The 17,500-nt window shown below is 36.7% G+C and overlaps 2 protein-coding genes across 7 annotated transcripts in view; both read left to right on the plus strand.

Moving 5' to 3' along the window:
- LOC122360082 (E3 ubiquitin-protein ligase NHLRC1-like) overlaps nt 1-520 on the plus strand; it is a 1,721-nt gene extending 1,201 nt beyond the window's left edge. The window contains exon 1 of the mRNA XM_043260405.1: nt 1-520. This exon is cut by the window's left edge and continues 1,201 nt beyond it. Within this exon, the coding sequence (XP_043116340.1) occupies nt 1-102 (102 nt within the window). The 3' untranslated portion in view covers nt 103-520.
- A 2,112-nt stretch (nt 521-2,632) lies between these two features.
- The window catches only part of kif13a (kinesin family member 13A), a 54,976-nt gene continuing 40,108 nt past the window's right edge, over nt 2,633-17,500 (plus strand). For 2 of the 6 annotated variants that reach the window (XM_043260377.1, XM_043260378.1), the window contains exons 1-3: nt 2,633-3,159; nt 3,375-3,465; nt 15,711-15,723. In XM_043260377.1, coding sequence (XP_043116312.1) covers nt 3,105-3,159; nt 3,375-3,465; nt 15,711-15,723 — 159 coding nt within the window. In that variant the 5' untranslated portion in view covers nt 2,633-3,104. The remainder of the gene's footprint in view (nt 3,160-3,374; nt 3,466-15,710; nt 15,724-17,500) is intronic. The other 4 variants (XM_043260379.1, XM_043260380.1, XM_043260382.1 and 1 more) reach the window with 4 other exon arrangements.

Here is a 17,500-nt window from a genome sequence, read left to right on the forward strand (position 1 = left end):
GCGCTAGCCGCGACCGAGACGAACGGACTCGTCGTTTTGGATGCCGGCGATCATTCGGTCAACTTCTACACCGTGGACTCTGAAGACTTGTATTGTGATTGAAAAGACTTACTCACAAACTGTGATCCAAATTATAGTGCTGTCAAATGATTGATCGCATCAAGATTAAAACGTTGTGTGTGTACTGTGAGCATATAAACGGTACACGTTTTCAAAATGCATTCTAATGTTATAGAATTTTATTATGCGTGAATATATTTAATATACAAATATAAAATGTTTGTTATATAAATAATCGCGGTTAATCATTTGACAGCACTGCAAGTTAGATGACAAAAATTGTAGCTAGTAGCATAATCCATTACATTTGAGGTAATGTAATCAGATTACTTTTTTTATTACATTTGAACTTGTATATGCAAATGTTACTTTAATTAGTGCTGTGAAATGATTAATTGCATTCGAAATAAACGTTTTTTTTTTTTTTTAGAGAGAGAGAGACAGAGAGAGAGACAGAGAGACAGAGAGAGAGAGAGAGAGACAGAGAGAGAGACAGAGAGAGACAGAGAGAGAGAGAGAGAGAGAGAGAGAGAGAGAGAGAGAGAGAGAGAGAGACAGAGAGAGAGAGAGAGAGAGACAGAGAGAGAGAGAGAGAGAGAGAGAGAGAGAGAGAGAGAGAGAGACAGAGAGAGAGAGAGAGAGAGAGAGAGAGAGAGAGAGAGAGAGAGAGAGAGAGAGAGAGAGAGAGAGAGAGAGAGAGAGAGAGAGAGAGAGAGAGAGAGAGAGAGAGAGAGAGAGAGAGAGAGAGAGACAGAGAGAGATAGGTAGATTATGATGAATTGCATGCAAAATAAAAGTGTGTGTTAATATGTTTGTGTCCTAGCTACACACGACACGATGCCACGGTATATTTTTTCACGCTGAACAGATTTTTTGAACGACAGAGTACAAACTGTATGACAGTAGATAATCTCAGATGCTTTATTGACAGTTTAACGCGTGCAGTATAAGTTTAAATATTGTATTACGTGACCTTACAGCCATACTGAAAGCAACAGCATACATTCAATAATATTAAAAAGTTTAATTAGATTATAAAGGTGTGAGGTATGTGTTAGTCAATGCACTCAATCCCAGGTTTCTCCAGTGGGAGTCTCCTGGAGTTTTATGTAAACTCCAAGTTGTTTTGGATAATTAAAATTAAAATTCTGTCATCATCTACTCGCCCTAGAGTAGTTTTACAAATTTCTTTGTTATCTCGAACACAAGTTTGCAACCAAGAAAGTTTGGTCACCATTGACTTCCACAGTATTGTTTTTTCCTACTATGGAAGTCAATGGTGACCCAAAACAGCCCTGTTACAAACTTTCTTCAAAGTGTCTTCCTTTGGGTTCGGCAGAACTTAGGAAGTCATACAGGTTTGGAAATACTCGAGGATGAGTAAACGGTGACGGGATTTTCGTTTTGGAAGTGTATGTTAAATCTACAGTTCCCTTCCCAAGCCTGCTTTTCTTTTCTTAAGTTCGTGCTCCATAAACACAAAAACATTTTCCGAATCCAATGATTCGTATGTCAATCGCCCCTGATATTACAAGCATTGATATTAATCAAATTGTCAACTGATATGTCATTTAAGTGCATGTTTTGGAAGCTAAAATTGGTGAATTTGTTTGGGAGCGACATTGACTTGAACTTGCTGCGGGGCAACGTTTAATCAAAGTGATTCGAAGCGGACGCATGCCCAGCGTAGCTCTTATACTGGGCGTCTGCTTATTTAAAATTGCATGCATTAAATAATTTGATAAATTCTTCATGTTTAATCCACAGCGATTAAAGCAACCCTAGGGGAATCCCATAATCTGCTCTGCTCCATTTCCCCGGACCGTACCAGTCTGCTGTTGTCGTCACGGCGTGTTACGAAGCGCTTCTGACCGGAACTCACATCTCGGTGAAAACGACCCGCACTTTTCTAGACAGAATCAGATTAATGTGCTTTATTGTCATGACATAACCGTGCATTAGTACCGCTAAGTGTTTGCACTTGAGATGCGTTTAATGAATGTAGTGCAAAGAGAAGTACAAAATATATAATAGTATATAAATGTATAAAAATGTTATATTTCAAGACCTTGGATTGGGCTGGAAATATTTATAATATAATATCTATATATATATATATATATATATATATATATATATATATATATATATATATATATATATATATATATATATTTTTTTTTTTTTTTAGTTTAAGCATGCATAAATCTGTTTGTTATATTATTACAATGTTATTATAATCTTTCTGAGTATGCATTTTTATGAATTTTAAGATGCTCTTAGCTCTAGCTGTGTTACATGTGGCCTTTAGTGGGTTGTTTTCAACCAACAGCCGGATTGCAACCCAACCCTGAGTCAAAAACAACCTGGGTTAGTCCATATCTCGAGCTTTTTCCAGGGTATGCCGTTTTATTTTTTGCATTTAATATTCATTACGTAGTTCTAATGTCAGCGCTCTCCGTTTCCTTTAGATGCATGCATTCACAGAGTTTACCTAGCTATTTTATCTGCCACTTAAAGCTAACTTTTATTAATCGTCACAGGCATAGCAAACAAAATGTACTTTCTCGTGTGAGTAGCCTGCGTTTTCAAACGCAAGTGCAGGTTTTCGAGCATATACGAGATATCTCCTCCTCTTCTAACGTGACAGATCGCTTTATATCGCCGTGTAGGAGCTGCACAGGTCGTCGCCGTGCATCTGGTCTCTTTTAAACTCGCTGCGTTCATGCATATTCATGCACGCTGCACATTTGTGTGTTTTTTGGGGTCAGTCGGCGGAAGATGGCGGTCTGGATGATGCTGGAGCTGCTCTCTCCGCGGCGGAGGATCCTTTATAAACGCGCACACTGAGCTCGAACACACCGGATTGATCTTCACGGCTTTTCCCTCCCGGGTATGGACTGTTGGGGTGTTTTAGCAGGGCACGAGCACCTCAGGCGTTTCTGCGGGAGACTTTGCGGGGAGTTTGATGTTATTATTCTGCTAGCCGCGCGGAGCAGCTAGCGGCTTTCTCCTCCGCTTTAAAGCCTTCAAATTGCGCGAAAATGTCGGATACGAAGGTAAAAGTGGCGGTTCGGGTCCGACCAATGAACAGGAGAGGTAAGAGGCGATTTAAAGTAAAAAACAAGCGTTGATATTTGTAAACTAAACAGGTTTTTTGCCGGTAATAAGTTGCTGTAGCTCAGCTCTGGTCGTTGCACACACACACACACACACACACACACACACAAGTGTCACGTTTTAACGCTTTTCAGACTTTTTCCCCCCTCAAAAATCAAACTTTTGGTCGAGTTTTAACAACTTTTGGCTTGCAGAGATTGAGCTCAGCACAAAATGCGTGGTTGAGATGGAGGAAAACCAGACTATTCTTCACCCGCCGCCCTCCAACGCGAAAGGAGAAAGCAGGTACAGTCACACTAGATGTGTCAAGCGTGCGGTTCTTGGTTTTTTTTTTGTGTGTTGAAGTGACATGTTTCTCCTCGTTGTAGGTGAAAGCCGCCCCCCCGCCGAGCCCTTTCGCGAGTTGCATGCGTGTGTTTTTGCTGAGATTTGCAGAAGGGTCCCGTTGTCGGTCGGACGCGTGCTCAGAGAGCCTCTGACGGGTCTGAGTTGGTGCAGCAGCTCGGGGCCCGCTCGGGGCCCGCTCTCCCGTGGCCTGGGCCGGGAAACTTGTGCGCTGCTGTGAAATTCCTGGACAGGCCTCGCGTTTGCAGCGGTGCTGAAGTTCGGGATGCACGCTCTTACAGAGTAGATGCCGGGATGAGATTATATCAGAAATATTTAGCCGTTCGCTGATAGCTAGAGTAGGTCAAACGTGGATGTTTAATTACGCGTATGTGTCCCCGGAGCACACAAGCGGTCATCATCAGCACAGGAGATGTTTGCAGCGATAACCAACAATGCTCTATATCCTGAAATCATTAGGATATTGAGCACCGATCGTGTTGTTAGTGTTCTACTTAATTTTCGATTAGCAGTGCACATCGCTGAGAGCAATGTTTTCCGATATTTCGATTTTTTTATTTTTTTTTTTACATGATTGATTGAATGCTCAACACTTTCGCTGTATGGAAAAAAAAAAATTTATGATGCATAGCAGAAAGGAAACCGTAGAACGTTTGGAGCGATAAGAGTGAATGTCGACTTTTTAATTTTTTTTTCGACCATGTCAAAATCTCATTCAGTATAAATAGTTATATTACTAAAAATATAATGTTTTTTTGTCTGCCGTACATTAAACCGAGAATCATTGCATGACGTGAAATATTGAAGGATTACAAATACTAATTAATTTAAATCTATTTTAAATTTGAAACCATTTTTGCAGCTAACCCCTCAGACCGCCGGGTTTTACCAGTGAGATATTTTAATTGTTTAAATTATTCTAAAAATTTAGCATGATCACTTTTAAAGTATAGGTCGTAATAAGCGTTTCATTTTATGATGATGCAACGTTATTTCACTCATGCTTTACTTGAGTTTAATATGCTTCTTTTAATTCGATGCAGTTACCGGGATGTGTGTCTTTGACCCATATATGTGTGTGTGTGTGTGTGTGTGTGTGTGTACATGCACACACATGCATATTGTACAGTTGCACACATGCAATATTTACAGCGTATGTGCATGTAAGCATATGTGTGTGTGTGTGTGTGTGTGTAAAAATAATTCAAAAAATGATGCTGTTGTTCGGGTTTAGAGCTGATGGGGAAGGAAGGGAAGTGTTTCTGTTAATTGTCGAATCAGTGGTGATTATCTGCTGATGCAGTCGTGTTCTGTCACTAATTCTGTTGAAATCAGGGCCGAATGCGTCGATGTGGTTTGTCACAGCAGAACGAGGCACTTGCTCAAGGCTTGGCTTTATGTCCTCAGAATAACTCGAGTGAATGTAACCCCGTGGTCAGAGTCTGCTGGTTTATTGCTAAGTAGCACAAGTAGTTTAAGCCGCGATGAGAATACGATCTTCAGGTTTGTGGGCTGAAATACGCATGAAATGTTTCGTGGGACTGATGCTAAAGCCGCGTTGATCGCGCGGGGCTCGATTGCCTGCGATTTCCACAAACCCCCACCCTTAGATTGGCTTAAATATTTGTAAAAATGGGCATGGAGGAAGTGCAAGTCCCACCTGAGCCTGGGCCGCTTTTAGTCATACTTCAAACATCTTGCTTCAGAGCAAACCCCTCTTTTGGCGTCAGACAACATGGGGTTAGCTAAAGACATTAGCAGTGAAAAGACGAGGACGCGGTTGGTTTCGAGGCTGATCTTTGCACATGCATTTCTTAAAAGTTTCACATGCAACATTCAGCAAGCAGTTTAATCAAATGCCTGTGTTGTTGGTTATCATTAACACTGCGCTAATTAGGATTATGCTAATGGGTTATCTGTGCTTTATATGATACCAATTCACGCTGGCCCTTAGCTGCAACAAACTATAACTATAAATGCATCGCTCACTTAGTCTTGTAGTTTGCATTTCCTGCAGTAAGTGGTTGAGCCGAGGGCTTCGGATCACGAGCCGGATCTCATGATCTCCTGGTCTCCTGACCCGGGTTGGGTTCACATGGCCTCAAGGTGAGACGGTCTGTGAGAATGACGCGGTCCAGCGCGGTCGGGCAGGTGAAAGAACAGGTAAGCATCGTCTCGTCTTACGCTCGGGATGCCAAACGGAAAACAATCGGGGGCCTTGATGAAGCTGGGGATAGCAGCCCGAGGAAACGCACGCGGTTTGAGGAGGCCGGAGGAGCCTGTTAGTCATGCTACTCCCGAGACGAGAGGTATTCGGGCTTCGGCTAGCCAAAGAAGAAGTCATCATCGGCTCCGCACTTTCTTTCCTCCGTGGATCATAGACGCAGGTGTTTCCATGCGAAGGAAGAGTATTCCTGGCGATTAACTCAAGTGTAGGTGATTAAAAGTCCGTGTTTGAGCTGCCCCGGTCCATTAGTCAGCACATTTCCATTTGCATTAACTCTTCTTCAGCACATATTTAGCGCGGTCTGATATTCATTTACCCGGAGCTACACGAGTCCATGCAGTGGTGCAGAGTGCTCTGATGGGTCACGAGCAATGATGGATGCTATCTTGAATCTGTGGGATAACAATGCAACACATTTTTGAAAAAAACGTCAAGCCGTATAAATGATTAAAAACTAATATATAATGTTTAGTAATATTATCCATTTAACTGTGCTGACGCCGTCAGATGAGAATCATTTTATACATTGTTATTATAGAATTGTCACAAAAATGATTTTGCAGTAGCTTTAAGTATTTGATTCACAAATTTGATTGAAATTTTAAAGTGCAGAGGCGGAAATAACATCTTTTAAAACAGGGTTTTTTTTTGTAAAATGTAAAACATAACAATAAAAAAATTCAATTTGGACAATTCTGCCTAAGAAATTACTAGTAAATGTTTACAAATACTATAACATTAGATTAAACATGACATTCAGAAGAGAGCAGATATATATTATTATTATTATTATTAATAAAAATATTATTATCTTGTAAAACGCTTTTTATTTGCATCTTTAAAACAGTAAAAGACTGTAATAAATTTCGTGACAAAACAATTTTCATTTAGTAATTAATAGTAAATCTCCCCAATGAGATTTGAGGTTGAATTAAAGGTAACGTTATAAGAAATTGAAACTTATACACTTATATCTTTCAAATTGAGTTTTTAGCAATGCCCTGAAATAAATGTGATGAACTATTTTAAGCAACACTGAATTAAAGATTAGCTAGGTAGCATTGAGAAATGGTTTTTACGGCGTGTATATGAACTATAACTTGCATATTAATACTTGTGCTAAAATGGTTCTTAATACTTGGAGCTGCTCTCTGCGGTTGGCTTACTGTAAAACGCTTTGAGTTTATTATTGCAATTAAGTGCGGTTATAAAGCTCGTGTGAGATCCGTCAGGAGCGTTCTTCCTCCCAGACTGTGATTACATCAGTGTAGAAAACCCCAGACTTTCCCCCGCGGCCGTGTGGCACCTGTTCAGGGCGACGCATGCCATATTTCATGCTTTACATGTCAGCGGCACCCAAAAACCCCTAGGGCAGATTCACGGGAAGCCCATTAGAGCTTTGAGATGTTCAGTGGATCTGGATACGCAGTTTGGGTTAACGCTTGTCTTGTTTGCATCGAATGCATATAATGCATGGTTTTCGTTCGGTGCAAAAACTAGCTCCTGCTTGCTTTTGGTTCACAGGGATCCCACCAGGATTAACGGTCTCTTTAAAGTCTCACGAGATGTTTGCGTCGAGCTCATGTGGTAATTGCGCGGAGACGTGACTTGGGGCCGTTTCGGAGTCAGGTTTCGCTTCGGTGAGCCTCTTGAAGTCTGAAATGTGAATCTGTGAAAGTATTCGGAGAAGGGTCGATGGTGACGGGGAGAAAAGCAGCGGGGCCGGAGGGTGTCGTGTTGAAATACCTGGCAGACGCTTTATTTACGGGAGCTGCTGTAAGAAATACTGTAGCTGTGGGATTTCATTGCGTGTGTCTTTTCATTGTTGGGGATATTTTTGCACGAGCGAGCAGATTGCATTTCTGTTTGGTGGCTTAAGTGGTGGAGAAGTCGCTTACTTCATCTTTAAACATTTAGTTTGTTATATAAAGAATACAATTATGTGTATATATATATATATATATAAGGTCCTTGTGTTTTCAGCTGCTCGGTCGGGACCAAAAAATGAACTTTTGTTGAAAATGTACTCACTCTTAGGTCAGGATGAGTTCATTTCTTCTTCAGATTTGTAAAAAAAAGTGCATCGGTAATGGATGTGAATGGGTGCCGTCAGAATGAACAGCTGGTGAAAAAAATCACAACAACACACACCACTCCAGTTCATCAGTTAACATCCGGAGAAGACGAAACTGAAACAAATATACGTTTTTTCAACAAAAAAAAAAAAAAGAATTGGTGGTTGCCAGAATCATTTTGTAAAAAATGCTGCAAAAAATGTAAACGCTTTTACGGCCAAAAAACGGTAAAGTTACAAGCAGTGTAAACCGGTAAATTCAACGACGCACACCGCTATTAAAGTCAGTTTTGCACCTTTAACGTACTGATAAGCACCGCGAGGATGCAGTTGGTAAAAGAGAAAGCCGCACGAAGAATGCTGATATATAGAAGGAGCAAAAGTTCATGCATGTTGACGCTTCAATAATACAGTGAACAGAAGATGAAACATAAAGCCTGAGTCTACAGAACTGACAGCAAAACACTATTAAAAACATGATCATCTAAGCAAAATACGTTCAAATGTAGCGCGTCACGCAGGGAGTTACTTTACAGTGTTTTACTGTAAATTGTACCCTGATTTGTACTATTTCTAAAAACGGCTGTAAAATAACAGTAAGCGTCTGGTTAGGCATTTTACCGTTTTTAAGGAATTCCCCTGAAATGGAAATTCTTGGCCGAAGCCGAAAGCCACAAATAAGGTTTTTGCATGTTCCCCGTGTGTTCTGCAATTGCGTAAATGAAATGGGTAAAGAGCGCTTTTTACTGTTTCGTCTAGCTTTTCAAAGAATAAAAAAAATACGAAACAATTTAAGAATGTTTAAACATTTTTTTAAATATACTTATAACTATAATAAAATTACCAATAAAATAAATAATTTAGAAAAATGGTATTTTTTGAGATCAGGCATTTTTTTTTTTTTTTTTACTGTACAAATAAATAAATGCAGCCTTGCTGAGCAGAAGAAAATCCTTTCAAAACATTAGAAAATATTACAGGTCCCGATCGTGGGATCATTACGTGTGAGTGCTATGATAAATGTATCGATAGAGCTGTTGCAATTATTATTATTGTCTTTTCTTATTATTTTAAAATAATGCATGAAAATGTTCATGAGCAGCAATGTTTTAGGAGATTTGGACTATGATCCCTGACTATGTGCATTAGAAAACATAATGGTCTGCACTTTATTTACTTGTTTGATCACATCACATCATTTCGGTTCATTTTGGTTGCTGAACATTCGCTTCCATCGCTACAGTTTTACATCCCTGTGTATAGTACGGTAACCTACAGTATTAACGGTTCTTTTCCATAGCATTTTTACAGTTTGATGACGCTTTGATGACACAAATGACGCTTATTTTTTACAAATGTGAGTCTATAATCCATAATAACTCGTCCTCCGGTGAAAAAGAGTTCTGGTCTGAATCAGGAGAGAAATCCGCTCAGATCAGGCAGCGTTTATAAAACACCTCTAAACTAATATGAGGCTGAATTTGGAAGTCTTGTGATGGACTCATATTTTAGTTCAAAACATCATCTTACGTCTTGTTGAGATGTTCGGTGATGGACCGGAGCGCTGTGGTGCTTTTATCAGACTCTCATTCTGACGGCACCCATTCGCTTCCATTGATGCAGTGCCGCATTTCTCCAACAATTAACAATGCTATTTCCCTGTTTATTACAGCTTTAAAACGCACTGTATTTTATAAAGCCTTGCATTCAGAGTGAGTGTGGTCTGTTTCGACCGTAGCGTGTTTTGTCTGGTTAGCTTCTCAGAGCATGAAAGCTCGGAAATATCGTTGGATTTTGGGTTCGACTGGCGATCGTAGGATACAGAGGAAGCAGTTACGTGTTCCCCGTTGGTTTCTCAGTGTAATGAGATGATGAGTGAGAGTGTGTTTTCATCTGATAAAGTCTTATCTGTCGATCGCGTCAAGCCATTTCCTTTGCCCTGGAGGACCGCTGCAGAGCATGATGGGATATATGGAGAAGGCATGTTTGTGCACGTGTGAGTCTGTTGTCATTAATACCCCAACATTTTCAGTTATCACCTGAAACACAGCTTTTTTTCTCATTTAAAACTAATTGTAAAAATTGAAATGAAGCTAAAATGAAACTTAAATATTGGAAGAAAATCTTCGAAAAACAAAAATGAACAGATGACTGAAATAAGTTTTAAGCTGAAGCGAAAAACGTAGCTCAAATAAATTGAACATTTTGAAGAAATAAAAGTGACAAAAGCAGGTGAAAAATATTACTAAAAAATATGAATGAAAATGTAAAAATAAACACATTTGCAGTAAAATACCAAGCTAAACTAAAGCTTTGATTTTGAAAATAAAACTAAAATTTTAAAATAAATTTAAAATGAAAAGTGAAAATAAGTTTAGGTCTAATTAAAATTGAAACTACATTTAATCTAGAAAAATGAGTAAAAATGTCAGAAGCATGATGGTGTTACTAAAAACGAAAATTAAAACCGAAAAGAAGTGCTAAATTAAATTAAACGAAAATTGAAATAACTCAAACAATAGTATTATTACAAAAGCACATAAAAGTAAAAAGAAAAGCTACCAATAACTATAATAGTATCTGCAGTAAATAATACTAAAACAGCACCGTGAGAAGAACGTTTGAAGTTTTAGCTGTTTTATTAAAGACAATAAAGTGCTGGTTTAAGCTGAACTTCACAAGAGACTGATAGAAATGTGTGAAAGAAGAGCGTTGATTCAGACTCGTCTGTGTTTGTCTCCTCGCCGGTCAACCTCTGGAATGCATCTTTTGTCTGTGTGTGTGTGTTTTCCGGTGTATTGTGTGTGAGAAGTCAGCCACGTACACACACCGCCGAGCTTCAGGAGTCACACGGCGCTTGGGTTGAAAGCAGTTTCACGACCGGACATTACTAACTGTTTCGGTAGTGCTTTCAGCGTAGGGAATACTTTGAAACTACAACCAGGTTTATTGTACCAGGTGTATTTTAGTTTATTGGTTAATGAATCTCGATTAAATGTATCCAAAATAAAAGCTTTAGTTTACCTGATAAATATATGTTTACACATGCATGTGTATATTTCAGTTGTTTGTAAATAAGCATATATTTATAATATGGATTATGTAAATATTTTCAAAATATATACTGTATGTGATTATTTATATATACATAATAAAATGTGTGTATATATATATATATATCATTTTTTTTTTTTTTTTTTTTTTTTTTTTGTATAACATTTTTGTATTATATTTTTTGTATATAACTTTTTTTGTATTATAATGTATAGCAAAAACTTTTATTTTGGATGCGCTTAATTGTTTGACAGCACTAGTTTTTTACTTTTTCCCCAAATCATTAATTTCTGAAAGCATTATTGACGTTGTTTTTCTTTACCCAACTTTGTTTTATTATGAAAACATTAATTTATTGAAAAAAAACGTGATTTAATGACTTAATGTTTGAAAACATTTCTAGAAAAAACACAATTGGCATCATTTTTTTTAAATTAAGAAAACATTAATTTCTAGAAAAAAAAATTGCATAAAAAAGAAAGTGGATTTTTTTTATATTCATGCAATAATGATCAATATTATTATGTCAGCAATAATAGTTGTTCAAAATAATCTTTGAAAATAAAAATTGAAGCAATAGAATAATATTTTTGGTTCTTTCAATGTACTTTCAGTTCCGAAAGAGTGATTTTATTTACTTTTTCACTGGAGGAAGTCTTGTTATGGACTAGCTCATGTCTTGTTCAGATGTTCACCGATGGACCGGAGTGCCGTGGGGTTTTTATCAGACTCTCATTCTGACGGCACCCATTCACTTCCATTACAGAGACACTGACGCAGTCCTACATTTCTCCGAATCCTTTCAAAATAATCTTTGCAAATTAAAATGGACGCGATAGCGTGATATTTTTGGTTCTTTCAATGTACTTTCAGTTCTGAAAGTGTGATTTTATTGACTTTGAATGATCTAAAGGGCCTTTTGTTCCTTGAAAAGACGTGGATGTCAAAGGTGCGTGAAGAACTGAGTGTAGAGTGTTGTTGATGTTGCTCGGTGACCGCTGCGCTCTCAAACTATCATCTTCAATAGCAGACGCCCTCGGTGTGTTTCATCACTTCCATCCCGTCTGACTCACTTTTACTGAATCAATCAGTGTGACGTTGATTCCATTGCGTTGTTTGATGAACACAAGCACGAGTACTAGATATAAAGCGCTTTCTCACGAGATAAATAAACCGGATCATGTTGAAATCATCCTAATAGTGACATGTTTTAAATGTTATATTATATTGCAACGGAAAGATCTTTAATCACTTGAGACAGTTTTGAAGCAATTTTTTTGCCTTTTTATAAATGTGTTGATGCTGTATTTAAATGCTAAAAGCTGCTTCATGTCTGTCTATGAAATTCTGATTTTTGTTGGTAAATAATAAGAAGTATTCGTTATCAATCAGAAGTTTGAATCCAGTGAGATATTTTTGGAAGACTCACCAATGCCGCACTTGTTTGATTTCAGAAATGCTGAAGCAATTGAAAGTATTATATAGAAATGAATATTTGTTTAAAAAAATGTAGATTTACTGCTCAAGAAACGGTTCTGTTATCTGGTTTTATTATCAATGTTGAAAACAATACTTTTCTGGAAGCCATCATTTTATTTTTCAGGATTCACAGATGAATCTAAAATTTCAAAGTAAGATGTAAAATGCCATTTTTGATTAGTTTATTGCGTCCTTGATGAATAGAAATGTTCATTTCCTTAGAAGAAGCTCTGTTTTAGCTGTGAGACTGATTGTTCGGTGGGAAGGGCAGCTTTCTTCCTTCCTGATGTGGCTTGTCTCCTTTGCTCTATTATGCTCCGATGAATAAAAATAGAAAGCGTAAAACATATGGTTTCCATACCAGCATGGATTTGGTTTGCATGCAGGTTCTCAGTAAACAACCGTTAATTCATCTCTGAACTCGTAGTCAGTGCTGGAAAGCAAGGTCAGTTTGATTTTGCAACGCTTGTATTTTTTGCTCCACTTCCAAAGTGTCAAACATTCTCTCAGTCATGACTGGAAACACTGTAGCAAGAGTTTCCTCTTTGGAACATTCCGAAAGTTCGAATTCCAGAGTGTTTCAAATGTTTGAATTCTTGAACGTTCCAAAAGTTAGAATTCTGAAACATTTCAAAGGATTGAATTCTTGAACGTTCCGAAAGTTTGAATTCTTAAACATTTCAAAGGATTGAATTCTTGAACGTTCCAAAAGTTTAAATTCCAGAGCCTTTCAAATGTTTGAATTCTTGAACATTCTGAAAGTTAGAATTCTTAAACATTTCAAAGGATTGAATTTTTGAACGTTCTGAAAGTTAAAATTCTTAATCATTCCGAAAGTTTAAATTCCAGAGCATTTCAAATGTTAGAATTCTTGAACGTTCCAAAAGTAAAAATTCTTGAACGTTCCAAAAGATAGAATTCTTAAACATTCCGAAAGTTTAAATTCCAGAGAGTTTCAAAAGTTATAATTCTTAAACATTGCGAAGGATTGAATTCTTGAACGTTCCCCACGTCTGAATGGCTGTGGTGAACGCGTGTCCTCTTCTGCAGGTTCAGAGTCATCACTCATTATTCTTTGGGTGAGTCAGGGATGGGGATTGGAAGGAATTTTAAGATTCTGGTTTTGATTGCGAACAGCTCATTTTCAGAAGCCTTAAAGGGATAGCGCTCCCAAAAGTGAAAAGGGGCTGTTAATGCACTTACCCTCGGGTCATCGAAGACGTAGTCCAATTTGAACAGAAAGGATGATATTTAGCTCAAACTCTGGTGATCATCGTCAATGCACATCAGGCAACACTAATCCAGATTCATATCTGCAACCGATGAGTCATTCGTGCTCTTCGTGACCAGCGGTAGAAAGCACAGGTCTGAGGGATGATTCAGTCGACTGGATCGTGAACTGACCCACTTCTCACTAATCTGAGGGAAACCCCTGAAAATATTCCTCTCTGTGTATAGAAATATAAACATGTCAGTATTTCTTACATATGCACTGCGTGCGTGTGCATAATATACACAGGACGCATTTTATTAGAGCACAAACTTTTCATATGCATTTATAGATATCTGAATGAATTATATAAACAAATATTTCATTTATATGCATTGGCCTTCAGCAGATTCTCCCACAAGATGTCGTCACCGCTAACAAAAGAAAACCTAAAAATCTAATTCAGCATTAACAACAACATTGATCGTCTCACTCTGGACCGCGTTTAGTGAGGATCTGTGCCGCTGCTTTTGCTTTTTATATTTAGAAATCAAATCGAATGTGTATGGGAAAGTCATCTGAAAGGGTTTTTTTAGTTCTTCTGAAGGAGCTTGGGACATCTGTGGTCTTCCAAAGCTCTTCCAAAACTAGCGTGGCTTTAAAATAAAACAACTAAAGTAAAAAATATATTTATTTGCATTTAAATGGCGTGAAAACGTTTTCAGTGCGGATGCTAAAAGTGTTTCCAGGTTGTGCCGCAGCTCCGCGTGCAACAGCTCCAATGCAGCAATGCTTTTAGTCGTTTTCCTTCATGCGCTCTTTTTTGTCCCGGTTGTTTCGGAGAGTTTGCACAGCAGATCCGATGCCACATTCAGGCCTAAGTCTGAGTGCTTTATGAGCGCGTTCAGTCAGGAAATACCTCTGAACAGCTCACTGAACAGAGCTGTGTTTAACAAAGCCACGAGCAATAGCAAGAGCTTCAGCGTTGTTGGTTTTCTGACTGTATTTAAGTTGTTTTGATTGATTTTTACATCGTATTTGTTGGTTGTTGTTGTTTTTGAGGTTCGAGGCGTTGAGAGCCGCGCGATATCTAACATTATTAAACATTTTAATTACTGCATTTTATCACGCGCTATGTTTTTCAGAAGCAAGCATTGCGGATCTCTCTTAATTTTAAAAGCCACGAAACACATCTGTGAATGGAATTGTGGAAAATTTCCTTTGTTTTCAGATTGTGTTTCTGTATTTTTTTGTTTTAGAAAATATGGCAACTAGTTGAAATAAAAGTGAATTTAGAAATCGCAATATTTTACTGCGGTGTTACTTCAGTCATACATATATAGAATTTTATTAGAATTTTATTATATTTTTGTTTTTGCCTCGTTTTATTCATTTATTCTTCCGTTTTAGTTTGTCATGGAAAATATCGCAACTAGTTGAAATAAAAATGAATTTATAAACGAATTTTACTGTTTTGTAAAATTACTGAATTGCGTTTTGTCCTTCTTTTTTTCCAGTTTTAGTTATTTCGACAGATATCTCAACTAACTGACATAAAAAGAAAAATTTCCTTTATTTGAGTTGGTGATGTATGCTAGCGTTCACGTTCAAGTTTTTATATTGATTTTAAAAGAAGTCTCTTCTCAGCAAGACTGAATTTATTTAATCAAAAATTCATTTTTTTTTATATTATTACAGTGTAAAAAGTACTGTAATTTATTTCTGTGAAGCGTAGATGAATTACATGATCGCACACGATCTTCAGAAATCATTCTATTATGCTGATTTAGAAACATTTCTGATTAGTATCAGTGTTGAAAACATTTAAGCTGCACAATATTTTTGCTAAAACTGTGATACATTTTATTTTCCAGGATTCAAAGGTGAATAGAAACGTCAAAAGAACAGTGTTTAGGCTGAAAATGATACATTTTGCAACATTATAAATGTCTTTACTGATACTTTTGATTGATATAATGCATCCTTGATGAATAAAAGTAAATCAAAAAAAAAAAAAAAAATCTTTACCCTAAGCATTTAAACAGTAGTTTACTGTTTCCTTAAGAGTCTATTATTGTCTGTTGACGGTGTTTTGTTCTTTTTTTTGTCTTTATGGAAACTGACGTGCTGCTGTCGTTCAGAAAACAGCCAAAGGTAAGACGTTTTTTTTATTATTATTATTATTATTATTTATTTATTTATTTATTTATTTTTAGTTAGTTCGCTTTTTTTTTTTTTTTCATTTATTTTCCATTTAGTTCATCTTGGGAAAACTAGTTGAAATACAAATTAATTTAGAAATGGATTTTATTTTTTTGTTAACTTTAGTATTATTGAATTACTGAATTAATTGTGTGTTTTGTCACTTGCATTTAAAAATCGCAATATTTTACTTCACTTTTACTTGCATATTTTACTACAACTGTTCTATTGTTATTTAATTACTATAAATATTTTGATTCAGATTGTATTTTTGGTATCTTTTTTTGTAATTTTGTTGCATGTTTTAGAAAATATGGTGACTAGTTGAAATAAAAATGAATTTAGAAATAACAATATTTTACTGCGCTGTTACTTCAGTATTCCTTCAGTCATATATATATATATATATATATATATATATATATATATATATATATATATATATATATATATATATATATATATATATATATACATATAATTTTATTAGAATTTTATTATATTTTTGTTTTTGACTTTTTATTAATTTATTTTCTTAAATAATTTTCCGTTTTAGCTAGTTTTGGAAAATATCGCAACTAGTTGAAATAAAAATTAATTTATAAATGAATTTTACTGTTTTGTAAAATTACTGTGTTTTGTCTTTTTTTTAGTTATTTTACTGCATCAAGTTTCGACAAATATCGCAACTAACTGACATAAAAAGAAGCGGCTCAATCATTTTTAATCATAATAGCTGATGAAACTGAGCTGTTTTTCCTCCGCGCTCTCTCTATATCGCACTTTATGAGCCAAAAAAAAAAAGCCTGATGCATCAAACATGACACTAGAAATATAACATTCAGACGGAGTTCACTAAACCGTTGCTTCCCACATGAAAGTGTTTCCGGCGAGCGTCTGTGAATGAGTCAGGCCTCTGAGATCTCGTGAACGTCCACGAAGACACACAGGCCCAGTGTAAAGCGCTCAAAGCCGCATTGTTGCTCTCTGAGAGAAACCCAGCGCTCATCCCTGGAGAACATTTCAGCCCCACAACCTGCCTTAAATCCAGCTCCGTCTGCCACGCATATTTAAGTCAAGCATTCATTTTAATGCAAATACAGTTACTTTCCGATCCAATGGCATTCGTTAGAGAGTGCGCTGAATGCTTTTCTGTATCAGCGGGGCATTAAAGTCCTCAAGAGTGGCATTAAAGATAAGATTTCTGGTTCACGTGAACACTGTTCTTCTCTATTAATCGGAGAATCCTAAAAAAAATCACTGTTTCCACAAAAATATTGTGATTTCTGAAGGATAATGTGAAACTGAAGACAGCAATGATGCGCTTCACAGAAATAAATATAGGGGAAAAAACACACAGAAAACAGCTGTTTTAAATTACGATATCATTACGCAATTTTTACTGTATTTTTGATCCGATAAATGCAAGCTCGGTGACCAGAAGAGAAGAAGAACTCCCAAACCTTTTTAATAATAATGCATTAACCCTGAATGTCAAACATCAGCTGATTAATCATATAAGCGCATGCATTTTAATTAAATAAAAAAAGAGTAAAAAATATATAAAATATAAAAAAAGTTTTAAAGCGCATTTAAAAGGGAAAAAGGCTACCTAAAGTCGAAGTTGCTTTATAATTGTTTCATTTAATGAATGATTAATTGCGTATTTATTCTTGTAAACAGGAGAGTGATGAGATAGGCTTGTCGTCTCTCTCTGTTCTTAATCAGA

The sequence above is a fragment of the Puntigrus tetrazona genome, chromosome 16 (genome assembly GCF_018831695.1).
Source record: "Puntigrus tetrazona isolate hp1 chromosome 16, ASM1883169v1, whole genome shotgun sequence".
NCBI lineage: Eukaryota > Metazoa > Chordata > Actinopteri > Cypriniformes > Cyprinidae > Puntigrus > Puntigrus tetrazona.